At 47.4% G+C, this 23,968-nt stretch overlaps 1 protein-coding gene across 1 annotated transcript in view; it reads left to right on the top strand.

Moving 5' to 3' along the window:
- The window catches only part of LOC138293509 (vitamin D3 hydroxylase-associated protein-like), a 314,222-nt gene that overhangs the window by 174,497 nt on the left and 115,757 nt on the right, over positions 1–23,968 (top strand). The window contains exon 7 of the mRNA XM_069232751.1: positions 22,482–22,606. Within this exon, the coding sequence (XP_069088852.1) occupies positions 22,482–22,606 (125 nt within the window). The remainder of the gene's footprint in view (positions 1–22,481; positions 22,607–23,968) is intronic.

The raw sequence follows: 23,968 nt of genomic DNA, 5'->3' as shown, positions 1-23,968 counted from the left end.
TGATCTAACTATCACACACTCAAGTAGTAGGCAGTCATGTGACCTCTGTGTCCAGCCAGCAAACACCTGCCTAACACTCTGACTATTCCAGTGTCTGAGCCCTCCTACTTCCTGGGTTTCCCCAAACCACCATAGTGTGCATCTTCCGCCAGCCACCCCACTCACCAGCAGTTCATATTTGTGCTCACCTGCCATTGTTTATTTGACACACGTGCTCCCTCATATATTTCATATATTTCTTAGAGGTGTCAAGCTGTTTACAGGGGTAGGGTGTGTCATACACAATCCCATTATTGCCTCAATGTAGGTGGTGTCTTAAAGTGTACATTTCAACTTATTGTTGCAAGGATATATCATCACACTGGCTGCATTCATTCAGGTCAGTTCCCCAAAGTGTCCGCCTCATTTCCTTCTGCACTCACACGGGCATCTGCTCTTGTTCCGAAGTATGCCGGCGAGCTGCACCTTCACTCGAGAGGCCAAATGAGTTGTTACCATGCCCCATCTGTGCCTCTCTTCCAGCCCCATCAGTCAGCGTCTATTCCTGAAGCCTCTTCTTGTGCGAGTCTGCAGCTCAGTGTCACCACTCCGGTCAATGCCATCAAGCCAGTACCACACTGTCAGAGTCACCAGATCCTCGGGGTCTGCGCACGTTCCCAACACGTCCACCACTGAACAGCTCCAAGACTCTGATAGATAAATCACAGAGGCTAAGAGAGTTCAAGAGGGGAAGAGGGGATTAGGAAGGGAAACAGCTGGGAAGGAGACCTGTAGTAAGAAAAAGGTTAGAGCACACAATATGAAAATGATATCACCTGAAATCAATACTAGACTATACTATGATTCTAAGCATAGTAATTCTGAAAACATGAACAATCTAAGAATTAAGTTTAAAATGACTAAGTTTCAAGATGGCCGGATACCTGTAAGGGCATCAAGATGGATTAAATGAAAACTTTCTTATTCAAGTTCTTTACTTTACATGAGAATCAGAAAAACTTTCTGACTAAATTTTAAACCAGTCATATAAATCCTTTTTTGAGAATGCATACTAGGACCATACAATATTGCATTTAGACCCTCTGATCTTCTGTGTACTCTTAAAATGTTTCAACACAAATTGTGCATATTGTAGATTTATTTATATATATATATATATATATATATATATATATATATATAGTAAACACCATAAAAGGATTGTGCACCATGAATAACACAATATGAATTCAGGAAAAACAAATCACATAACTTGTCAACTCGAATATTACATGATAAATATCTTAGAATAGTGGCATACAATAAACAACATGAATTAAACTCAAGGAGAGAATCGTGTGTCTTGCCAATTCGTAAACCACAAAGTAAATGCCAAGAAATAACAGCTCACAATGAATAACAAGATCAAAGTACAATGAAACGAATTGCGCGTCTTTTGCCGATTCTTAAGCCACCATGTATATGTCAAGAAATGGTAGCGCGCAATGAACAACAAGGTTAAAACACCATAAAACGAATCGCACGTCTTGCTGATTCTTAAGCCACCATGTAAATGTCAAGAAATGGTAGCGCGCAATAATTAACAAGATTAAATTATCATGAAACGAATCGCACGTCTTGCCGATTTGCAAGTCACTCTGCAAATGTCACAAACACTCATGCGCATATTTCACACGCGCAAAGTACTCTGTCAGATAAAAGAATTAGGCCCAAGAACATGAGAGTTCTCGATAACTGCATCGGGAGGCCAGCCCAACCACCGTATTACCACCCAGAACAAGGATCTCCAAATGAAGAATGAAAGTCAGATGTCTGGAAGATCAAATAGGCCACCGGGACAGGAGCTCAGGAAGTAGCTGCTGCTCTGCACGGGACCTCTGAATAGTGAGCAGCTGGAGCTGGGCTGGCTCCTTTTATAGAGTCTTGGCCCAGCCCACAACCACACCCAGGCATGTTGCAGGGAAAGTCTCTAGAATGCCCTGGAAAGGGACCACACCCTAACACACTCTGAAAGCCTGCAGCAATACATTGCAAATGAACAGCATTTGTAAGCACATAAAAAATAAGTCTTCAGGATTGAACTCTGCAATGCAAACAACATATCAGCACAATGCATAAATTACGTTGTTTTGAGAGTGCTGGGGTTTTGCATTATAGTCGCCAATAGAGCGCGCACTGCCCTGGTGTTGACACACATCTCCTCAGGGCCTCCAAAGAAGAGTGTATGACCATCATACTCTCCACACAGTTTTGCTAGGAATAGTAGTGTGTAACGAATGTTAAGTTGCCTCAGGTTTCATTTTACTGCTAGGAAGGATTTCCATTTCAATTGCACTCTGTTATTGTAGTCAGGGAAAATGCAGATAAGAAGGTGTCCAATCTGGATGTCACCCTGCGTCCTGGCCCATTTCTGAATAGCGTCTCTGTCGCGATAGTTCAGAGTGCGATCAATCGTGGCTCTAGGATGTTCCCTGGTAGGGACTGAGGTGCCAGGGCTCGATGGACTCTCTCGTAGACAATTATTGGGTAAGAGTTCTTCCGGATGGAGTAGGGCTTTGAGCCATTCCCTCTGAGAACTGTTTTGGTGCCGTCCCCTCAGCGCACTCTCGGAAGGCCACAAACCTGAGCTTACAACTCTGTGCCTGCCCTCTGCGTCCTCCATCCGGGCATCTAGGCATGCAACTTTATCTGTGAGGGTGTGGACTGTCGTTCACAACTATTCCAGTTCCGTGGTGATCCCCATCACAGTGCAAGCCATCTCAAGTAACCGCTCATTTACCTTGCAGATGGTTTACCCACAATAGATTCACATCTATGGATACTTCAGGTGTGATTAGTGTGTTTTAGTTGCACAATAGCTGTCAGTGTTTTTCCTCTAGAAGCATCATTTGGTGTCTGGGAATGTGTTGCATTCTCATCTCGCTCTGACCACGTGGGGCCCCACCAGGCTCTGTGTACCTGTCCATCTTGGTTTGCAGTCCTTTGTGTAAGGCTGCTATCGTGACCCATCATGCCAATTCAGCCACTGTAGGCAGTTCCTGTGGTGTAGGCAGTGGGACACCTCTCAGGGGTACCTGTGTCCTAGCAACGGCTGCACAAAAGGCGGTAGAATGGAGCTCGCTCTCCTCTCATCACCCTGTTACTAACTTCCACACTTCACCCACTCCAGAATCATTGCATTTGTAAATAATGTGTACTCATTGTGGCATACTTGCAAAACAAAACGACGTGGCACTGTTTTAACAGTGGAATAAAATGGCCGCATTTATTGATTTTACAAATGCCTGTGAAATATTACATTTCTCTTTCTTTGATTCAGGGAGCATTCAATTTACTGCACTTCTAGTTTGCGCATCAGACAATGCTATCATCACGCCTAGTCATACATTGAGATCCAAACATTTAAAATTGTGTTCAATAATCATATTTGCGCGAATAGCATTGACGGATCGACCTTCATGTCCTGGCCTCCGTTTGTCATGTCTCTTTCCTCCCTTTGGTTTGCAGGCAGTCCCATATTTTTGTTTCTTGGAGGGGGCTTACTCCATAGTGTTCATTTTACCCTTTTTCTCAAAGGGGGTAGGATCGAGTTCTTGGATTAGGCCCAACTCGCTACCTGTCGTGTACCTGTGCCCTGCCATTCGACCTGGCGGGTCTGGGATGTGAGTGCCGTGCTCCGCTTACTCCCCTTGGTTGGCCTCCCTTCACCCTGCCGTAAGGCATCCCCAGTTGAGTGGCCTTTCTATGCATACCGCCTTACTAGGTGTGCTTACGGTCCATTGTGGTAAAACTTTCCTTAATTTCCGCCATGCTGCTTGAGAGGATTACGTCTCCTGGCAGCTCCCCCCACAATTTTTTCTTACTCCATTATTGCAACCAGGTTAGACCAGAAAGATGCTCATCCCTTCTTCTGATAGATGTACTCCGTCTGGTGCATATAGTTCTGGTCATCTTGGGTGTATCAAGCCGTGGCGTACACTCTCCAGCCCGCTCACCTTGCAGTACTTGGCGACTGCGATGTTCAGTTTTCGTCTGGAGTTGTCAGTTGCTTTGTTTGATGTGGCTCCCCCCGCCACAAGGTTCTGGGGATAATTTCTGACCAGACTTTAGTGGTGTTCCCGCACCGCCTTGTCATTAGTAATAATGATTCCCTGATATCACTCAGGAGGACCTTTCGTACGACCGTGGTTAGGTCGTTGCCGCCCAAGTGTATAATTATCATGTCGGGGGGGTCTTAGCGCCGCTTCCAATAAGCTAAGTATTGTCTGCTCAAGTGCGCCCATTTCATGCCTGGGAAACCCCACCATTTGACTGACTTTGTACATCGTTTTCTCTCTCTGGTACAGACGTTCTTCCTCCACCATGCTTGAAGTCTGGATACGAAAGAGTGCCCAATCACCCATATAGCCCTGGGTGGAGCCCCTGTCAATGCAATCACAAACAAAATCCCTTACATCAAATGTGTGCGTATGTACCCTTTGTACGCGTTGGACCGCTACCTGCCTACGGCTTTGATGGTGCCTTCATCTAGGCCTGAGACTGCCGCTGTTGTAGCAGCCCCTATGCGAAAAGAGTGGGAGCCAAAATCTGCTGGGGCCAAACCTCCTTCCTTCAGTGCTTTGCTCATGACTGCCTTGAATTGGTATTTGCTCAAGTGTTCCCCATTGTTGTGTCTGAACAGAGGGCCAGGCAACCCGGGGCGCACCGCTATGTAGTCCTTCAGAATGCAGACCGGGCAGTATTTTGCTTGACTTATGCATTTGATTTCTACCCGAGAGCCCTTGCCCTGCTGATCCGTTTTTGAGCGCCTTAGTAAGAGGTGTACCTTGTCCTGTTCAAAGCTGCAATCGATTGCCTGGAGGCAGTTGTCGCCTCCTAACAGCTTTGCTGATGCGACCAACTCGCTTAGGTGAAAAGCACCAAATAATGCCGTGGCAAAGGCTGCTTTGAATAAAATGAGCTCATAGGGGTTGACTGTCACCCTTTCTAAAATGTCTAATACCCGGGTCAGCTTGTTGAAATCTATAGGGTGCCTGTTGTCTAACTTGGGACCTTCAAGCCGTTTACACCCCTTCATTGCGGTTCTGATGTAATGTGATGCTGTGGGGTCTGTGCCCGTCTGTAGTTTGAAGTAGTGTGCTACTGCTGCGAGGTGCGTCTGTGCCCAGGACTTTGCCTTTCCCTGCTGATAAGCCCACTTGATGAAGTTTTCTACCGCCGCTCTGGTTGCGACTGGGTCGCTGAGGGATTCTAGCCCCGCCTATTTCCATGGGAGTTCTGGCATATTTAGCGTACCTTCTGTGTGCCTCTGGTTTGAGTGCGTTATGCACTAGTATTGACAAGTCGGCTCTGCCAGATCCCATAGGCTTTCTGGATAGGGTGTCATCACTGGGCTTGCCTCCGGGGCTAGCTTCCTGAATCTGTCCATCTGGGAACGAGAGAGAGAGTCTGCTTGTGAGTTTTTTACTCCTTGGACATGTCTTGCCGTGATGTCTAGGTTGCCTCTGAGCTGAAGGCTCACTAGACGTCTCAAAAGTCTTAAAGTATCTGGGCAAGATGCGGACCCCTTGTTGATGGCCATGACACCGCCTAGGTTGTCCTACGAAAATGTTATCTTCATGTTTTGCAATTGGCCCTTCCATACTGTCATAGCTACCACTATGGGGAATAGTTCTAGAAATGTGATGTTTCTGGTGATCCCCAAATTGTACCACCTATCTGGCCATTTGCCATTGCACCATTCACTTCCTAATAGGGCCCCGAATTCGCAGCCCCCGCGGCGTCAGTATACAGCGCAATCTCTATGGCTGATATCCAGCCCTCTCGCCAGATTAGTCTGCCATTGAACTCCGTTAGGAAGGCGTCCCACATGGTGAGGTCTCTTTTTACTGCTGCCCCTAGTCTGATGCGGTGGTGTCTTTCGCGCAAACATGATGTAAGCTTGCTTAAACGTCTGGCAAAAACTCGCCAGGCTGGGATCACCCTGGTCGCAAAGTTAAGTTTACCGACCATGCTCTGTAACTCCCCAAGTGTAGCTTTCTACTTGCTCTGTAATCCTTTGATCTCTTCCCTTAAATCCCTCACCTTTGCCTCGGGTATCCTTGAGGTTCCCGTGGCTGAGTCTAGCTCAATGCCCAGGAAAATTAGGGACGTTGTTGGGCCCACCGTCTTGTCTGCGGCTAAGGGGACACCCAAGTCTTTTGCCAGGTTCTGGAAGGAATTCAGTAGGTTGGCACATTCACCTGTGCCTGCCTTACCCGCGAATAAGAAATCGTCCAAGTAGTGCATTTTCCCTCCCGCCGGGTGTTTGTTATGTAGGGCCCATTTTAGGAAGGTGCTGAACTGTTCGAAATACGCGCATGCGATGGAGCAGCCCATGGGCATGGCCTTGTCGATGTACACTTGACCATTGTGCTGAAAACCCAGTAAGTAAAAACTGTCTGGGTGTACTGCTAGTAGCCTAAATGCTGACTCTGTCTGCTTTTGCCAACAGTGCGCCTCTGCCCGCTGCCTTGATTATGTCAATGGCGTCATCTACTGTGGCGTACCCTACTGAGCAGTTGTCTTCTGGGATATTATCATTTACCGATGTCCCTTCTGGGAACGACAGGTGATGTATCAATCTGAACTGGCCAGCCTCTTTCTTGGGCACCACGCCTAGTGGGGAAATGATCAGATCCTTAGGGATGGGGGCGGCTAGGGGGCCTTCAATGCCCCCGAGCCTCAGTTCTTTATTGATTTTTCTGGCAAATTAGCTGTGGGTGTTCCTTTGCTGATTTCAAGTTCTTTATGGTGCCCCCCACTATCTTTCCTTTCACAGGGATTTTGAAACCTTCTTCAAAACCCCTAACTAATGTTTCTGCATCTTTCTTATTGTAATACTCATTGGCTAACTTCCTCAAGACTTTGGTATTGATTGGAGAACTGGCAAGGTTCCATGTCCTTTGGTATGCCACTATTGTTTCTTTCTTTTTTGTCTGCTTTTCTTGCATGCTGACGATGGGTGTTCCACCCCCCCAGCATGCTGAGCAGCTGTGTCTAAATTTGCATCTTTGCCCCCATGTGCACACATCTGTGTCAGATTTCCAGCAGATTGCTTGCGCCCCTTTATCGCCTTGCCCTTTACTGCTGTGCCAATGTTTGTACTTATGGTAAGTTTTGTGTCTCTCATGCTTCCCTTTGGGATGTGTGTTCCGAATGAGCTGTTTCCCCCCCCCCCCCCCACCCAGGAGTTAACTTCCCTGGCCACCATCATTTTATGTATGTAACTGGATACATCCTATTCATTCCATTCCATTTCAGGGTGCACCTTCATTTTCAGCCTGAAACTCTTGTCATACTCTAAACAAGCATCCCCTGGGAATTGGCGGTGTGCCTCATGTATCTTGGATTCATACAACCATAGGTCCACAGCGCAGCGTGGGAATTTCTCGACTATTACGCAAGCCATTATCCTGAAAGCGCTCGGCCAGTTCTCAAAATTCCATTCTTTCCTGGCCCTCTTTCTCTCTCGCCTGTCCTCCTCCTTTTTGTCGCATATGGTAAGATCAATCCCTTCCACCTGGATTTCTAGTAGGGTAAAAATATCAATGAATTATTTTCTCCATATTATTTCTTTTAATGGCAGCAGGATGGTTGTAGCTAGCCCAGCTGACTTTGTTGCCATAGTCGGGGGACCCAAGGATGGGCTTACGTACGACTCTGGGGGGTTCCCTGTCGCTAAGGGGGAGTTCTAATAACTTACTTGCTGCCCTTGTTGTGTCCCATGCTGCCATGGGATCCCCTATGGAAGTTTGACCTTTACCACTTGCCTGCCCAACTGGCAGGTTGATTTTCTCCGCGTGCCCAGGGCTTGCCCCTTTTTCTGCATTATCCACGCTTAGCCCTGCGCCGCTCCCTCTTAACAACAAAGGTGCAAATGATTCTAAGCATTTTTTTATTATTGCGCTGATATGCTCCCCCTCAGCTGGTGTGTGCGGCGCGCTGCTGTCAGGTAGCTCTCTGGTGGATGGTGCCCCGGAGGGTCGGTCTGTCCCCCTCGCTTTCTTGGGTGTCTTTTTTTGCAGGTCCGCCATCCGTTCTCTGGCGCTTGCTCGCTTTCCGAGGAGGCAGTGGTGACCCCTTGTCGCTTGCATCAGTCAACGGGGCGAGATCACTTGGGTTGGGAATGTCTGTTTTGCTTCTCTTCTCCCTTGTCTTCCATCTTGGCACGCAGCCAGTCCTTCCCCCGTTTTAAAGCTTCTGCCCTCATATGTGCGATCATCCTTTCAAGGTCGTCCTGTGGTTCTACTACTTGATCTTCTTCCATTCTGTAGCCTTGGGCTTGTACTTGCTTTTGTAGTTTTGCCCTGGCTGGCTGAGTGTCTATTGCCCCTTTGCTTGGTGCCTGTTGTGGTAACTCTTCTTCTTCTTTTTTTTTTTTTAATGTTATTGGGTGTGGTCGCGTTGCCCTGAGCAGGCGGCCCCACATCCAAAAGTTTGCGGAGTTGGGGCTTTTGACCCCGAGCTGCCCAGTAAGTTCGGCTCTTTGTTATTCGACTTCCCTGGGCTGTGTCCGGTGGTGGCCGTCCCTGGCGAGCCTTTTTCTTTGCCCGCCTCCGCTGCCGCGTAGAGTACGCAGTAAGAGGCAGAGATACAAATCTGCTCAAAACCCTAGAGGCACAGTTCGCGAAGTCGCATGTAAGTAGGCAGGGCGTGTGCTCCTTGAAATGGAAACGTGCCCATGGGGGCGTGTCGCCCGTGTCAGGCGGTCTCCCGTATGGGCGGAAGTCTTTAAACTGATGCCTGTGGGGTCGCGTCCCCCTTCAAAAATGCAGGCCCTTTGCGCGTCTGCGTCCGTTGTCTTTGTCAACAGTGGCCTGTAGGCGCGCTCGAAATTGTAAGCGTGCCGCTTGGACTGGTTCCGGCCCGCACAGTGAGTTCTTTGTTTTCTTGCCGCCTGTTGGGTCGCGTCACCCGTGTCGGGTGGTCCTCCGTGCAGGCGAGAGCTGAAATCGGCCACAGGGAGCTTCCGGACGTTGGTGGGCAGGGTCCGCATTACGACTACAACGTGGCTGATCCAAAGCAGCCGTATCCCGCTGTTGCTCCGCAAACGGCTGCTTGCAGACCCGTCGGCTGGAAAGGAGCTTGGGGGTAGAGAATGCCCCTCGGGTTGTGTTTCTTTGGTTCGCAAGTGTTGACTGGGCGATCCCCTCTACGGCGATGCAGTGAGCAGGTCTGTAATCCTGCGCATCGATGCCGCTGCCCAGCAGCAGGGTCGCGTCGCCCTGACGGGCGGTCCCCTGTTCCAAGGCGAGGAGGCAATAGGTGGGTGAGAATTGCCCACAAGGAGGCTGCTGTGCTGGAAAAGGGTCACGTCGCCCGGGCGGGCTGTCCCCTGTGCCGATGGTCGGTAAGTGCCACTACGCAACAGTGGGATGCTTTGTGTTCGGGACTGACGAGGTCACGGCTGCTCCTGTCGTTGAGGTCATCGGGTGGTGTTGTTTCCTCCGTCGTGGTAGCGCGTCATCTGCTTGCCCACCTGGCTGACTTTGTGCCTTTTAAGTGTCTCCCCTCTTGCCCCTGCCACCTTCGGGGTGGAGGGGGGCCTTTCCTTGCTGGCGAACCGTTGGAGGTTTTGAAGGATTCAAAACACTCATTGGCCTGCCTTTTTGTGCCCTCTCCCCTGACCCGCTGGTCTTGGGGGGAGGGGGGGTGAGGGGAGGGGTGGAGAGGGCGGGGGGGGTGAGGGGAGGGGTGGAGAGGGCGGGGGGGGGAGGGGGGGTGAGGGGATGGGTGGGGGGGGAGGGGGGGTCAAAGCGGCATAACCGGTTCTTTTGGGTCTAAGGCGGCCATTATGGCACCGGCCCTTCAAGCCCCCTGCGGGGGCGGCCTTTGCTCTTCTAGTGCCACTTCAGCTCCACCCAGGATATCAGGCTGTAAATAGGCCGATTTACCCCCCGCCAGGACAAGGGAAGGAGGGAATCTATTATCCACAACTGTCCTTTCTTGCTTTCGTGGCATGTGGGCTGGGGCACAGTCATACTTGCAATCTCCCGGGCCTAGCAATGCCCTGGGTTCTCCGCACTCCCAGTGCTGTCTCGTCAGTCTGTGGCACTCTTTGCATGGGTCCTCTTCATCCGCTACCAGGGCCCACAGCGCCCCTCCTTCTATCTTTCCGCACTACTTAGGACTGGAGTCATGTGTAGGGTGGCCAGACGTCCTGGATTTTCCCAGGCAGTCTCGGTTTTCAGAGGACTGTCCCGGTGTCCCGAATCTTTTGTTAATTTTCAATAAATGTCCCGGTTTTTAGGACAAAGGTCAGGTCAACATGCAAGGAAAAAGTGAAAGATGTGCTCTCCTTTCTCATGCAGCTCTAGAGTCTTAAATAATTGAGAAGTAATTTATTGGTTTCTGCCCGTCTGCTGCCGCCTGCTCCTCTGTGTGTGTGTGTGTGTGTGTGTGTGTGTGTGTGTGTGTGTGTGTGTGTGTGTGTGTGTGTGTGTGTGTGTGTACACAGATGTACACACACATTTACAGGACAGGTCAGATATAAAAGTGAGACTTATGGCTTTATTCCTACTTAAATGTCTGACCTGTCCCGGTTTTTTTTCTTTTCAAAAGCTGGTCACCCTAGTGGTGTGTGACCTCTGCAACATTGCCTACACGCGTGACAGTCGTCTTCCCACTAGTGCGGGGCTCATCACGACATATCCCTCCTTCACAGCAACCTGCTCACCAAGGCGGGTGGGGAGGGTAGTTTGGTGCTAGCCGTTAGGGCACAGCATAGACCTCATTCCAGACCCCTGTCACCTAAGGGGCTTTCCACGTAACCGTCTGGGGATCTGTGTGCTGCATCGCTCCCATCATTGCACCCCAATGCATCGTCACCCCATCGCAGGCAAGCCCAGGCCGGGATGACCGCTCACCTCCGCTGCTCTGTGGTGCAGCCAGACCACATGATGGCCCCTGGCACCACAGGCAGCCTGTCTGGATCAAGCCTTGCAGTCCTGTGTCAGAGGCTTTCCAGGGGCGAGTGCTGCAGGTTCCGCTTTTGCATGGCACATCCAGCACTGTACACAAACAGGGAGCAGGAGAGGTAGACCACCCCGCCAGTCCCATGGCCTGCTCCAAGCTGCGATACGGTCTCCCAGAGCAGGGCCCATCACCCCTAACAGGGCCCCTTATGCTGCTTGAAGAGGCAGTGACCTCAGCAGCACATCTTTGTTGCTGCTGTGTTAATGTGGCCCAGTCGCTGTATTAGGGCGCAACCCAATACTCTGAGTTTTACTCCAAGGTGGCGCACTCAAGGTGCACCAGTGGACTCAGGAGGTTTGTTCTAGTTCAGGGCATTCCATTTCACCACCAATCAGCCAGGGGGAGCACAGGATGTCGAAGGATTAGGTAGGGCAGTTAGCGGAGTTCACACTTAGAGCGTCTGGTTGGCCAACTTGCTTGGCCATGCCCCCGCTAACCTCATGCTTATCCCAAAAGTCTGAATTTATATTTCTTACCTGAAAACACTTCACACTTCACCAAATTTAACAAACATGGGTGCCCAACATATTAGTTGATGCATTAAGCTCAAATATTATCAGAGCATGCACAGTCTGTGTGGTTTCCTCCCTTTTCCCTTCATACATATTACAGAAACTGTTAGATCTGCAAACTTCCATTTGCATCCATCTGGCAATGCAAGCTATTCATACTCTTTTTTTTTTTTAATTTATATATTTTATACTGACATTGATTCACCAAAGTGCCAGAAGCCACAGAGGTGGCCCCATATTTACTTTCACCTTTGCAGTCAAAAGGATATTACAAGAAGTGACGTCACTGGAGTAAAATAAAATGGAAACAAGATTAATTCAATAACAATGCATAGTAAAAGAGTGCTTATTTTAGTTAACTGAAACACTGTATGATATGCCAGTGGTGTCCATCACACCTGTTTGGAAAATAACCATCACCTATCCAGGTGCAGCCATCATATGTTAAGCAAAGCCAATATATGCAAATGTGCACCCACATATGCTTAACTACAGCTTCAAATTCACAGTCACATACATTGTGTGCCAGGATGCAGTATCAAAAGCCCATGTGTGGTTTCTGAGGTCCAGATAGTAAAGGATCAAGTGCAGCATAAACTTTCCAGGCACATCTCTCAAATGCCCATTCAAAGTACCTAACGCTCAAGCAAAGCTTCAAGACTCCAAACCCAAACATCTTATCCCTTGCACAAACAGGAAATGTATTGGCTAACATGCTCATATTTAACCATGTATGTTCATCACAGTCCCATAAGTGTACATATAGCCTTTAATGGATAGTCCCTCCACCCCATACACAAGTATAATCTTAATTGTTTAGTGATGTCTGTCGGTGTGAATACATGTCCTCATGAAATGTGCAAGTGTGAACTCAGGGTCCCACTACAGTGTCTCTGAACAGGCGTAACCACATATGCCTATTGCAGCCTCTTAATGTACAGGTGTCACCTCAAATTTCGAATTCAGCCCCAGTGCTTGGATTTAGCTACAAATGTTCAGTGCTGCCTTCCCAAGCACAACTATAGCCTTAAAAACAGTCTAGACACCCTTCTTCAGATAAATCCTCAAATGCCCAGAGCAGTCTTGCCAAGTGCAAGTTTAGCCTCAAACACCCAGTGCAATTTTCCTAATGTGAATGTTTCATCACATCTGTTCAGTGCACAGTGTATGGCCTTAGACCTCTGCAGCGAGCTTGGTGTATGGAAGCTATCAAGTGCTCACTGCTGCTTCCCTTTGCACCCTCTCCCCACTTTTTCTCAAATGCCCTCAGAAGTCTACCTAGACATCCCGTTGGCCTTAATGACACATTCTTACTCCCCCACACTGCTCCTCCATTTTCATGTTACTTCTTACCCCAGGTGATGGAGTCTCTTCTGGTGTCTGGCAGCAACAGAAAATGCTAACCTGACTGCATGCACCAGTTGTCCAATATTCCAATTCGTCCTGCCAGGATCATTTTGTTTGACAATTGGATAACAACTTTCTGGTTCTTCTGCTTACTGTGCCAGTGTTGGAGGCAACACATTCTAGTTGGCTGAGATGAGGCCCTAGCAAGGCAGATCCTACCACTCCTGTCAGGGGTGGGTAATTACACTCACTGTATAACCTGCGCTCACCCTTGGGTAGCTTGGCACAGAGCAGTCCGGCTTATGACAGGGTCAATGTGTAAAGCACTGGCACAGCACAACCATGCAATAGACTTCACCTGAGGTGTATGTAAATATAGTTTGTATTCAACACACACATTAATTAACACAACATGAACATGCAAATCTGGAAATCAAGCACATTTAGAAGTATAACTAGTAGTGCTAATCCCAACTGTGATAATACAACATTAGAAGTATGTACACATGAGAACAAATAATACTTCCCTCCCAGCACACTCATGCTGTGCAACCACATTGGCAGCACGAGACTCATCCTAGCAATCACCCCAATTTAATATCAAACAAGTATAAGATGCATCCAGTTTCCAAAAGATTGAGGCAAGGTGTACATACAGAGTGTCTTGGCACTTTTAAAATAGCTCTGCGGCCTAGGCCGAACAGGTAAACTTCAGTTTCAACTGTAATAGTAAACAACATGCATGGCACCCGGCCGTGTGGTGTAGTCAATCCCAGGCAGTCAAATCATACTTTATTTTGACTATAGGTCATAAAAGTTACACATAAAATAGTAGAAAAAGAAAGTGCATTTGTTATCATTGTGCTTTGCAAAGCACCACGCTGGCTTAAATTAGAGGTTAGAATAAAAATATATTCTCTAAAGCCATAAATACTGGCAATAGAAAGTCCATCATAGGCCGTAGCCTACTATAGTCCACCATTATCCCCGGTGCATAACTTAACATTTAGGTGCCAAGGTTTCTAAAACATCTGCATCACAATGTTAAAATAATACAAGTATTTAAAAGCCGACAAAACAGTAAAAAGTGATTACAGATTCAAATTTTCCTGGATAATACCATCATCAAGGTAAAAACAAGTAGTCCGACCCAAAATCTAAAATACTGGATTGATATTATAAAGTAATACAATTTCATAATAATTTAAATAACGTACTTTGGCAAAAAGAGCCTGCTGCCTGTACAATCATAGGAGCAAAGAAACTGGGGGACAAGATTTACCCCCCAAAAAAAGGAAACCCTCAAACCCTCAATTTAAGCACAATCAAATCATTAGAGAAACATTCACAGAGTGGCAGAAAGCTTATGTCGTAACTTAAAACAGATATAGGATTCATGTTCAAATGTCACGAATACCAAACGGCTGCATAGAAATAACACTTTGCAGGTAACAATGGTGATAAAATAGCAGAAGCACAGGATAATTACCCGCGTGTTATCTAAAAGAAATCTGTTCGGAAGCCCTTTCCAAAACACATGGTCAACTAGTTCTTTACCCATAATACAGGCGAAACAGTGTAATCTGGTACTATAATAGCCCTATGGCGAATGGACCAAACTGCTGACAGGTATTTAGCAACTGCACTTACTACCAGTGTGGACGGGTCATATTTGCAAATTCTCTGAGCATTAGCACTGTTGTATAAAAACAGAGCCTTGCACAATGGGATAATCCATTTTTCCCTGGTCCTCTTATATAGGGGACGGAAGAAAGGCATATGTTCTGTTGACTCCATGCATAAATGACAATTTATGCATTTATTGGCCTCAGAACTGTTCTGCGACCATCGGGCATTAAAAATGTTAACTGGTAAAATACCGTATCTAAACTGAAGTAATAGAGCACGAACACGTGCAAGTATTGGGAGATCAAGGAATTGCTCTGCCCATGGCTCCTGTTTGATGAGCAAAAATTCTGATGTTACACATACCACCCCGTTACTATGAAGGATCTGCTCGTTGGCCTTCTCCCAATATCTGTTTGACCAGTGAAATAGCATTAGTTGGGATTGACTCTGGCCTCTCCCAAAATTGGGGGAAACCCAAGTCATCCCAGACTGATTTCATCTCCCTCAGCCAAGTGACCTTTTCCCAGCTACGTTGATTCCTTATAAGATCTTTGATTGCCTTGCGAAAAGGTTCCAATTCCTCTGTCCTCCAAAGGCGAATCCAATACAAGAGAGGCCTCAAGCCTGCTACATCTTTAATGCTATTCATCCCAGGCAGTCACTCCCACACACTCTCTTTGCATCGCTATGCAGTGCCACGGATATCAGGCAGGCTAGTACACATGCATTCACTTTCTTCCAGCACCCTGATTTGGTGATCTGACATTCAGCAGGTGAGTTGTCAATGAGTTTGCAGACCCCTCTTGGACCCAAACCTTCCTCCAACTGATTCCCGCCCCCAAGAGCTAGAGATGTAGTAACCTTTCCACAGATACTAGGCCTCTCCCGGCCGGTGGTTACACTTATTCAGGATCCTGGGGCAAAGGTGGGAGAAGAAAAAGAGAATGGCTGATCAGGCAACAGTCAACAAATGGAGGTTTGGCCACAACTTGGGAAGTTCAACCAGGGGTCTCAAGATCAGCTTCCGGCACGGGCCCCTATCTGCAAGGAATTGGGGAGGGTTGCCTTGGGGCACACGCTGTTCACAGTGGTGCCAAGTCAAGCCAGACACTCCAATTAACAAATAGTTAACAATTCTGTGCCTCACAGGAATGGAGGCACCATGTCTGGGGTTCAGTCGCTTGGGCTGCCCAAAATGTCCTGGTTGCACATGAAGTTACCAAACCTGCCCCTTGCTGAAAGTGTGCACCCGATGATGTGCTTCATGAGCTGAGTTCGCACCAAATGATTCCGATCATACATGCAAAGTGACTAATGCAGTGCCTCCTTGGGTTGAGGCACAACGTCTGGTGTACAGTGGCTTGAGTCTCACAAGACAATTCCACTTACACACAAAAAGTTACCAATGCAGCGCCACCCTTGAATAAAACACAACGTCTGGTGCTCAATGACTTGAGCTGCACCAAACCAATCCTATCACACACACACCGGGGCACAAGTTCAGCAGTGCTGCATGAGGTAGAATGCAGCAATGCTCTGTGAAGGCCCCCACCTCCGAGGGTTGCAAGCATTGATACGGGCACCGCAGACAATGAGCATGCAGTCGGTTGTGAGACAAGACAAATGCAGCACCCTGGACAAAAGCATGCCACGTGGAGTACTATAACAAGTGATTCCGCACCCTACCTACCAGACCCTTATGCGTGTTGTGTCCCCACGATAAATGGCCACACTCCTTGAATTGAGGTAGTACTTTGAAGGCTTTGCACTAGGCATATCCGGTTTCCAGGTGCAATACTTAGTTGTACGCTCACGCTTCTGCTGCCAGGTGGAATCTTGCAGATGACGTAGGCGGGCATCGCTCTCCAAATGACACAGGTAGAAGGTGTAAATCCCTCGCAGGAGGTCTTTGATGTCCCTGGGACCTCCACGAAGAACAGGAGGCAAGCTAACAAACCCTTGGAGACCACACTTCAAAGCATGCTCTCCAAGGGCTTGTTGGCTTGCAGTGATCAGGTTACTAAGGCCAGCCACAAGGCAGAAAAGGTGCAGTGTCTTCCCAGCACAGTAAATACTCCTGTACAGATTCCTCTGACAGTGTGCACCATGCAGTTCAGGGTCTCCATCCCGCATTCCTGCAAGAGTATCTTCAAATTGCTAAAGTATTGTACCCCTAGTTATACTGAAGTGTGCCTTTGAAGTTGGGAGTGGTTCAAAGGGTTCCCCTTTGAATCACAGATATCTCCCCTAAATTTCAGTCCTTTCTGCCATGGGGCCATGAAATGCAGATTTTAATCTTTAGTGGGGCCATGAACTGGTTCTGAGAGCCGAGGTGTCAAAACCTCTCCCTCCAGTATATCCAGCCAGGCCCTCAAATGGCAGAGGCCTGTCGTTACAAGTTTTATAGCTGTTGCTGGGGAATGCACAGATATGTTTTCACAAGGCATCCAGATAAATTAAGTGGACTTAGAAAGGGCACGTGTAATGGGTTGTAGAACATAGAAATGCCCACTTTCTAGAAGTGACATTTCCAGGGCATTTCCGAGTAAACATTGAGGCTGCTCCACTGCAATCCTTTATTGTAGCTAGGATTTATTGTAAACTTTCCCCCATATTAAACTATGGGCAAATCAGCTTTTAATTGTAATGAAAACACACATGGGAGTTCTCCACTTCATGGGCACATGTGTCCTGGCAGGCTGGTCATAAGATTTATGAACACCACAAAGGTGCAAGTGCGCCCATACAGGCCTGCTGTGACAGGCTCAGTATGTATAGGAACACATCACTCTGCAAGTGTGCACATACTGGCAAGCTGTGGCAGGCTCAGAATGTGTATGAAAACACCAGTGTGCCAAGGAGCACATATGGGCAAGCTGTGCCAGGCTCAGTATATATATGAAAACACTGTTGTGCAAATGTGCATATACTGGAAAGCTGTGCCAGGATTAGTGTGTATGAAACCACTGTTGTGCATGTGTGCACATACTGGTAAGCTCTGCCAGGCTCAGTATATACAAGAAAACACCAATGTGCAAGTGTGCACATCCAGGCAAGCTGGGCCAGGCTCAGTATATATATATATGAGAACATCAGTGTGCAAGTGTGCACATATTGGTAGGCACCACTTCCTAACATATGTGGGAATGGCATGCGCACTTTCACACAGTACTTACAGTGGGAAAGCTTCCAGGGCCCTAAGGCCACTCCAAGAGGATCAGCAAAACCTCTGGGAAAAGCCGACCTACTAGATAGGGAAACCCATGTGTAGGTTCTCCCCTACCAGGTCATGAGGCACCCTTGTATATACCTTCCCTGCCGTCCACCTGCTCTGCCTTCTGGGGGTGTTCTAGGGGTAGCGGATGGCCTATTCAGGTTTGACCAAGGTGGAGGAGATGCCACCATAAGCGCAGGCACACCTGCTCCTCCACAAGCTGGAACTGCCAGGCCTAATACTTGTTGGTCAGGCTACTCTGTGGGTGGCACACTCAGTGCAGCATCCTTCCAGTGACCAGTGCCGTACCTGCTCCGGGTATGTGGTGTAACTTCTTACAGGGCAGTCCCAGGTATGGCACCTCAACCAACCATGAAAGCGCGGTTTCCTGGCATGGACAGGAAGGGCTAACACACTTTCCCACTGCAGTGCAGTGGGAAAGTGATCAGAGTCCTAAGGCCACACAAAAATAGGCAGCAAATAACTGGGAGGAAAAAGCAAAAAGTTTCAAGGAAATCTCCTAAGAAGGGCCGTGTCCAACGTGACCCCCTCCCAGACTGAAGCCAGGGTGGTTTTAATCGTTCCCTTGATAAACAACCCGGCTGAGGGCGATAAAGCCTGGACGATGGCCCACCACTGCGGTGGTACCCCCTCCAGCTCTAAGCCCCTGGATCCCAGTAGGATCTCCTTCGCTGCTCTCTGGGCACACCCTAGAGTGTGGCCCTTCCAATCGTAGGGGTGGCACTCCTGGCCCTGCCCTAGGGCCACGTTAGGTCACTGGAACAGCACTTGGACAAGGGCTCCAATAGCCTCCAGGGTCCATAACCCGGCAATTAGCCACCCAAGGACTTCGGCCCTTGGTGGTCCCCAAAAGGGTGGAGCCCATGGCCCCAGATGTTTTGCACCTTTCTCTTGCTTCCCTCCTGACCAGGCAGGGATGGCTTCCTGTGCCTGGTCTCCAGCCCAGGGTCTGTTTCCTGGGGCTGGCCAGTGGTGAGTTCTTTTTAACCCTGCTCCCCTTCTTGGACGGGGTGCCACCTTGATCCAGAACTGATAGTTCACCGGTTCCGGCCTTTCCCTCATGTCCCCCTGCTACTAGGGGTCCCCCCGGAGTGGGGTTCCTTCCAGCACTTGGCGGTCCCTTTGGGGATCCACCAGGCCAAGATCATTTGGGCTTTTGCCCGCCCCAACTCCTCCCCACCCCCCCTCACTCTGAGAAGGAACACAAGACCTTCTGGGCTTTTGCCTGCCTCCAACCCCCTCACCTTGAGGGAGAACATGAGACTTCCTGGGCGCTGGCCCGTTCCGACTTCCCACTTTCTTTGAGAAGGAACATGGGACCTCCTGGGCTTTGGCCCTTCCCCGACTCTCCTCGGTCTGTGAAAAGGTGCTTCAGACCCATTTACCACCCAGCTCCACGGGGACTGTCTACACTGATTCACATCTCCTAGAGCTGTGGTGGGCTGATAGCTGGCCCATCCGCCAGAGGAGCACCCCAAAATATCTCCTCAATTTCCAGCGTAGATTGCGAGATCCTACCTGTTCGGGAGGGACGGTTTGGGTCCGCCCCAAAACTTACTAATCGGTATGGCTTTCTTGACTCGGTAGCTCACCATGCCCTGCCAGTGTCAGGAGGGTATCTCTCCCCACCTTCTGCCATAAGTTACCCCTCCAACACGACTTCCTCTGGGACCCTGTGTGCTTTTAAAATCTCCTCATAAGTTGCCAGCCATTTCTTGATGTCCCCCCTTAACAGGAACTTTGGTATTAATTTCTTGTGAATGCGACGTCTACTCTCACTGTCAGATACAGCAGGTGCGATGCCACCAATACTATAAAAATGAAAATACATTTTATAAAGTGCACACATACCCAAGTGTGTCATGACTCTGAACTACAAATAGGCAGGAGAAATGAAGTAAAAACTATTAATCAGAGATTAAAAAACCAAGTTTTGAAGTTTTTCCTAAAGCCATAAAGGGATGATCAATTCTTCAAGTCAGCAGGAAGGGAATTCCATAATTTTGAGGTTGCATGGACAAAGCTCTGGTCACCTCTGCTGACTTTCTTAAAGGGAGGAACTATCAGGTTATGAACCTGTGAGGATCTTTGCGGTCCAGCTGGTACTTGCCATCTAAATTTATCCTTTAAGAATTGTGGTCCTGTACATGAAGGGCTTTAAATGCAATACATAGCGCTTTAAAGTGGATGTGCTTATGTACTGGAAGCCAATGCAGCTGTGACAAGGCTTTAGAAGTGGAATGATGTTTGGGGATTCCTAAGAGAACTCTAGCCGCTGCTTTCTGTAGAATTTGCAGTTTATTAGTCGCTTCTGAAGATTAGGTACAGGGCGTTACAATAATCCAATGTAGAGAGAATAAGTCCAGTCACAACTAATTTCTTACTCTAGAGGAATGAAAGGAGGAACCTTTCTAAGAGTTTTCAAGGCAAGGAAACCGGAAGATGTAACAGAATTGATATATATATATTTTTTTTTTATTGAATGAAAACCTCTTGTCAGAAATGACACCAAGATTACTGGCCTTGTATACAGTGATCAGAAGGCAGCCTAATTCCGGGGGCCACCAGTCAGAAGACCAGAACAATTTGTTATTCCCCAACAACAAAACCTCAGTCTTACTTGAATTTAATTTTAGATAGTTAATTGATGTCCAAAGGCTGATGTGACACATACAACTAAAAAGGTTGGACGCAGCCAATTTGTGATGTTCTAGGGATTCGTTGCCTGAAATTGAGATGACAATTTGCGTGTCATCTGCTTAGCTAACAACAGAAAACCCAAATGATTTAATCAGTGAGGCAAGTGGGGTAACATACAAATTGAAGAGAGTGGGGATTAACGAAGAACTTTGTGGAACCCAAAAGAAAAAGAGATGGAGGTGAAATTGTCTAGGGCAACAGATTGCTGTCTCTCTGAAAGAAAATACTTGAGTAGGTCTAGAGTATGTCCTCCAATGACTAGGGATTGGACAAATGCTGCTGACAGATCAAGCATGATGAGTGCTGCCATAAAAACCCTATCCAGAATGCCTCTCAGTTCTTCAGCAAAAGATAAAAGGACGGTCCCTGTGCTATGTTGGTTTCTAAAGCCAAACTAAGTGATGGCTAATAAGCAGTTTGATTCACTAAAGGACGTTAACTCATTGTTTATTGGTTTTCCCAACAATTTAGAAGTAAAGGGTAGATGGGAAATAGGACAATAGTTGTTACCATCCGAATGGTAAAAATGAGGCTTTTTCAACAAAAGTAGAATAGATAAAGAACCTTGCCTGAATTTTTCATTAAAGATGGGGGGGGCGTCAGGGAATTGGCAATTGTATTGGAAACCATTTGCAAAACTTTTTGGAGGGCAAGGCTCAAGCGGTGAGCCCGATTGGGTAGATGAGATTAACTCCTGAACTTGCTCATTATTTAAAGGATAAAAATTAGAGAACCTGATGGGTACTGTTTCTGGCAAAGAGTCTCTGCTTGGATGAGAAGGAAACACGCTCTGATTAGTGAAAATGTTAAAGATATTCAGAACTTTAGATTGAAATGTGGATGCAATATTATCACAGAGAGATTGAGAACTTTTTCCCTGATCTGCAAAATTGGCTAGTGAACAAAAAGTTCCTTAAGGGAGTTTTTAGCTGTCCTACTTTTTTGAGCAAAGTAAGCAGATTTCTCAGCTAAAATTGATGTCTTGTATTCAGAAAGCTTTTACTTCTATATACATTTTTCATTAGAATCATACTGGAATTTCCTACGATGCTCACAGCATCGACAGGCTTTCTTTAGAAGCCTGAACTTCTCAGAAAACCAAGGCTCGGAAGGAGATTGCCTATGGTTACATAGCGCCTTAAGAGGAGCTAAAAGGTTGATGGCTGAGGTTAGCCAGCCGTTATAAGCCTGGATAGCTTCATCAAGATGATTGGATACCATTAGTAAGGATGAGGTGAGAGCCTCATTCAGCAGTGCAGAATCAATTTTGAGCCAGGAACGGTGCTGAGAACTCTGAGTGGGCTAGAGGCAAGATTATTCTGTTCAGCCACTGGATATTAAACATGACAGCGTGTGGTCTGACTAAGTAAGAGGTAGGATTTCCGGGAGGAGTAACATGGAGTTGTCAGAAAAAATGAAGTCTAGCGTGTGTCCCGCCATGTGAGATGGCCCAAAGACCTACTGATTTAGACCAAGGCTGTTCATTAAGTCAAGAAGAGTATCTGCATCTCTATCTAATGCGTTGTCGAAATAAAAAATAAAATCACCTAAGACAGTGAAATTATCACCCTTGACCTCCAACAAATCACTTAGCATTTGAATAAAAGTGGACCTTGGTCCAGGTGGTCGGTAGATTAAAAGCCCATTAAACGATGTGTGGTATTCAGAAATTATCTTAAAATTCAAAGCCTTGCATACATTTTCAAATCAAAATGTGCTCACATTTCTAAATCTTAATGTCAGGCTACTCATGTACACCCACTAAACGTTGACTGAATTGTGTTTTTTTCTGTATGGGATCTTTGGTTTGGACTGTGGATATGAAGATGTTGTGCCTACTGGTTTCAGTCTGGATAAGTATGTGTTGCCTTCAGACACTTTTCAGCTTCATCGATTGAGCTGCAACAGTTGTCCTCCAATCACCAAATGCAGAGCTTATGCTAAGTCATTGCATTTATAGCAGTTCATTTTCTAATATGTCACAGTTCTCAGGTGGTGATTTTATATGTATGCAAGAGATTGTTTTATTTGATTTGTTTTAGTTATTGCAATGGTGGGACCACTGGCGAGGGATGTGGACAGCGTGGTCCTATGCATGAGAGCCCTCCTGTGTGATGACATGTTTCGCCTGGACCCAACTGTGCCACCCATTCCTTTCAATGAGGAGGTAAAGATATAGCTATCCTATATTCATTTGGTTTGGAGGAATTCCCTTCATCAAATCTAGTGCTTAAACAAGCATTGTATTGCATTTCCCATCAAGCAGTAGAAAGTTAAGCACATTTTAATGCATTTTATTTGTATGTATTTTTTTTAGCAATTTTGATCAGAGTTTGGATATAGCAACAGTTGTGGTACATAGGCAGTGAGTAGTATAACATAAGAAAAGCAACAGTTATTAAGTTACTTAAGATAAATTATCCTATTGCATGTGTGTAATAGGTGGAAACAAACATATTCTATAAATTAGCACCCAGAAGAGACCATTTACCATAGATTGACCTTTTCCGGGCTCCAGTAAGGCGATCTAGTTCATAGTTATTTTGGCAGCTTTTCACTCTTTTGCTGACCACAGCCCCCAGAAGCCTCCATCGTCATTTACAGTAAAGTTTCACCTCAGTCAAGTTGCAGTTGTCACTCCTCTTCTGCATGCACAGTTGTCTTGGATCATATGTACACACCTGTCTAAGTTTTTTGAATGTGTGTAAATGGGGATGACCTTGTAGAAAGAGCATAAACACTGCGGCTCAGTTGTGGGCCTCTGCGATCCTCCCCATTAAGGGGCCCAGAACAACACCCAACTCAAGGGCAAAGACCAGGGATAGTGGATGTCACCATTGCACACCCAGCAGGTCACATTCCATCTGGGGAGGGGATTGGGGGTTGTCAGCAGGCCCCGATAGTTGGGTGAAGGGTGCCAATCAGTCCACGGGTGGGGTGCAATAGATTAACTGCAGAGGAAGGAGTTATCACAGTCTAAGTGGCAACACCTTGGGATCCCCCAGGAGCACGGAGGACCACACTGGAGAGATCAGGCAGAATGCAGGTGGAGTCGCTCACCCCTGGATCCTTAACTGTGCTGCCAGGCCACAACAGTAGAATTGTCTTCCTCAGTCTCCGACAGCAGCAAGGGGCCCGCAGTAAGAGGCCTGGCCGTAGCGCTGGCAGCTGGGTGGCGAAAGTCGAGATAGTCACCACGTCCAAGTGGAGGGCCTCTGCGCACTTGGCAGGGTCCCATTGAAGCTAAATCCGCCCCCCATGTTATGACCAGGAGAGAGGAGTCTCCAACGTCCCCTATTTCTGCAGCGCGAGAAAGAAATCTGACCACAGTCCGGGCAGCCATGCTCCACAGGCCTCACGGCCCTGAAGCTGGCTGCCCGGGTCTGGAGGAGGAGTCTGGTTGCACGGCCTAGGCAGAAAACCAAAGCCACGGATGCCCAGCAGCTTGCAAAAGTCCTCCCTACTAAATTTTAGTCTGCTGGTCCCCCACTGGTAATGGGAAAAGGTAGATATGCGAGCTGCGAACTGG

The sequence above is a fragment of the Pleurodeles waltl genome, chromosome 4_2 (genome assembly GCF_031143425.1).
Source record: "Pleurodeles waltl isolate 20211129_DDA chromosome 4_2, aPleWal1.hap1.20221129, whole genome shotgun sequence".
Classification (NCBI taxonomy): domain Eukaryota; kingdom Metazoa; phylum Chordata; class Amphibia; order Caudata; family Salamandridae; genus Pleurodeles; species Pleurodeles waltl.
Note: the sequence above shows the minus strand (reverse complement) of the source record. Positions and strands in the feature narration are given on the sequence as shown.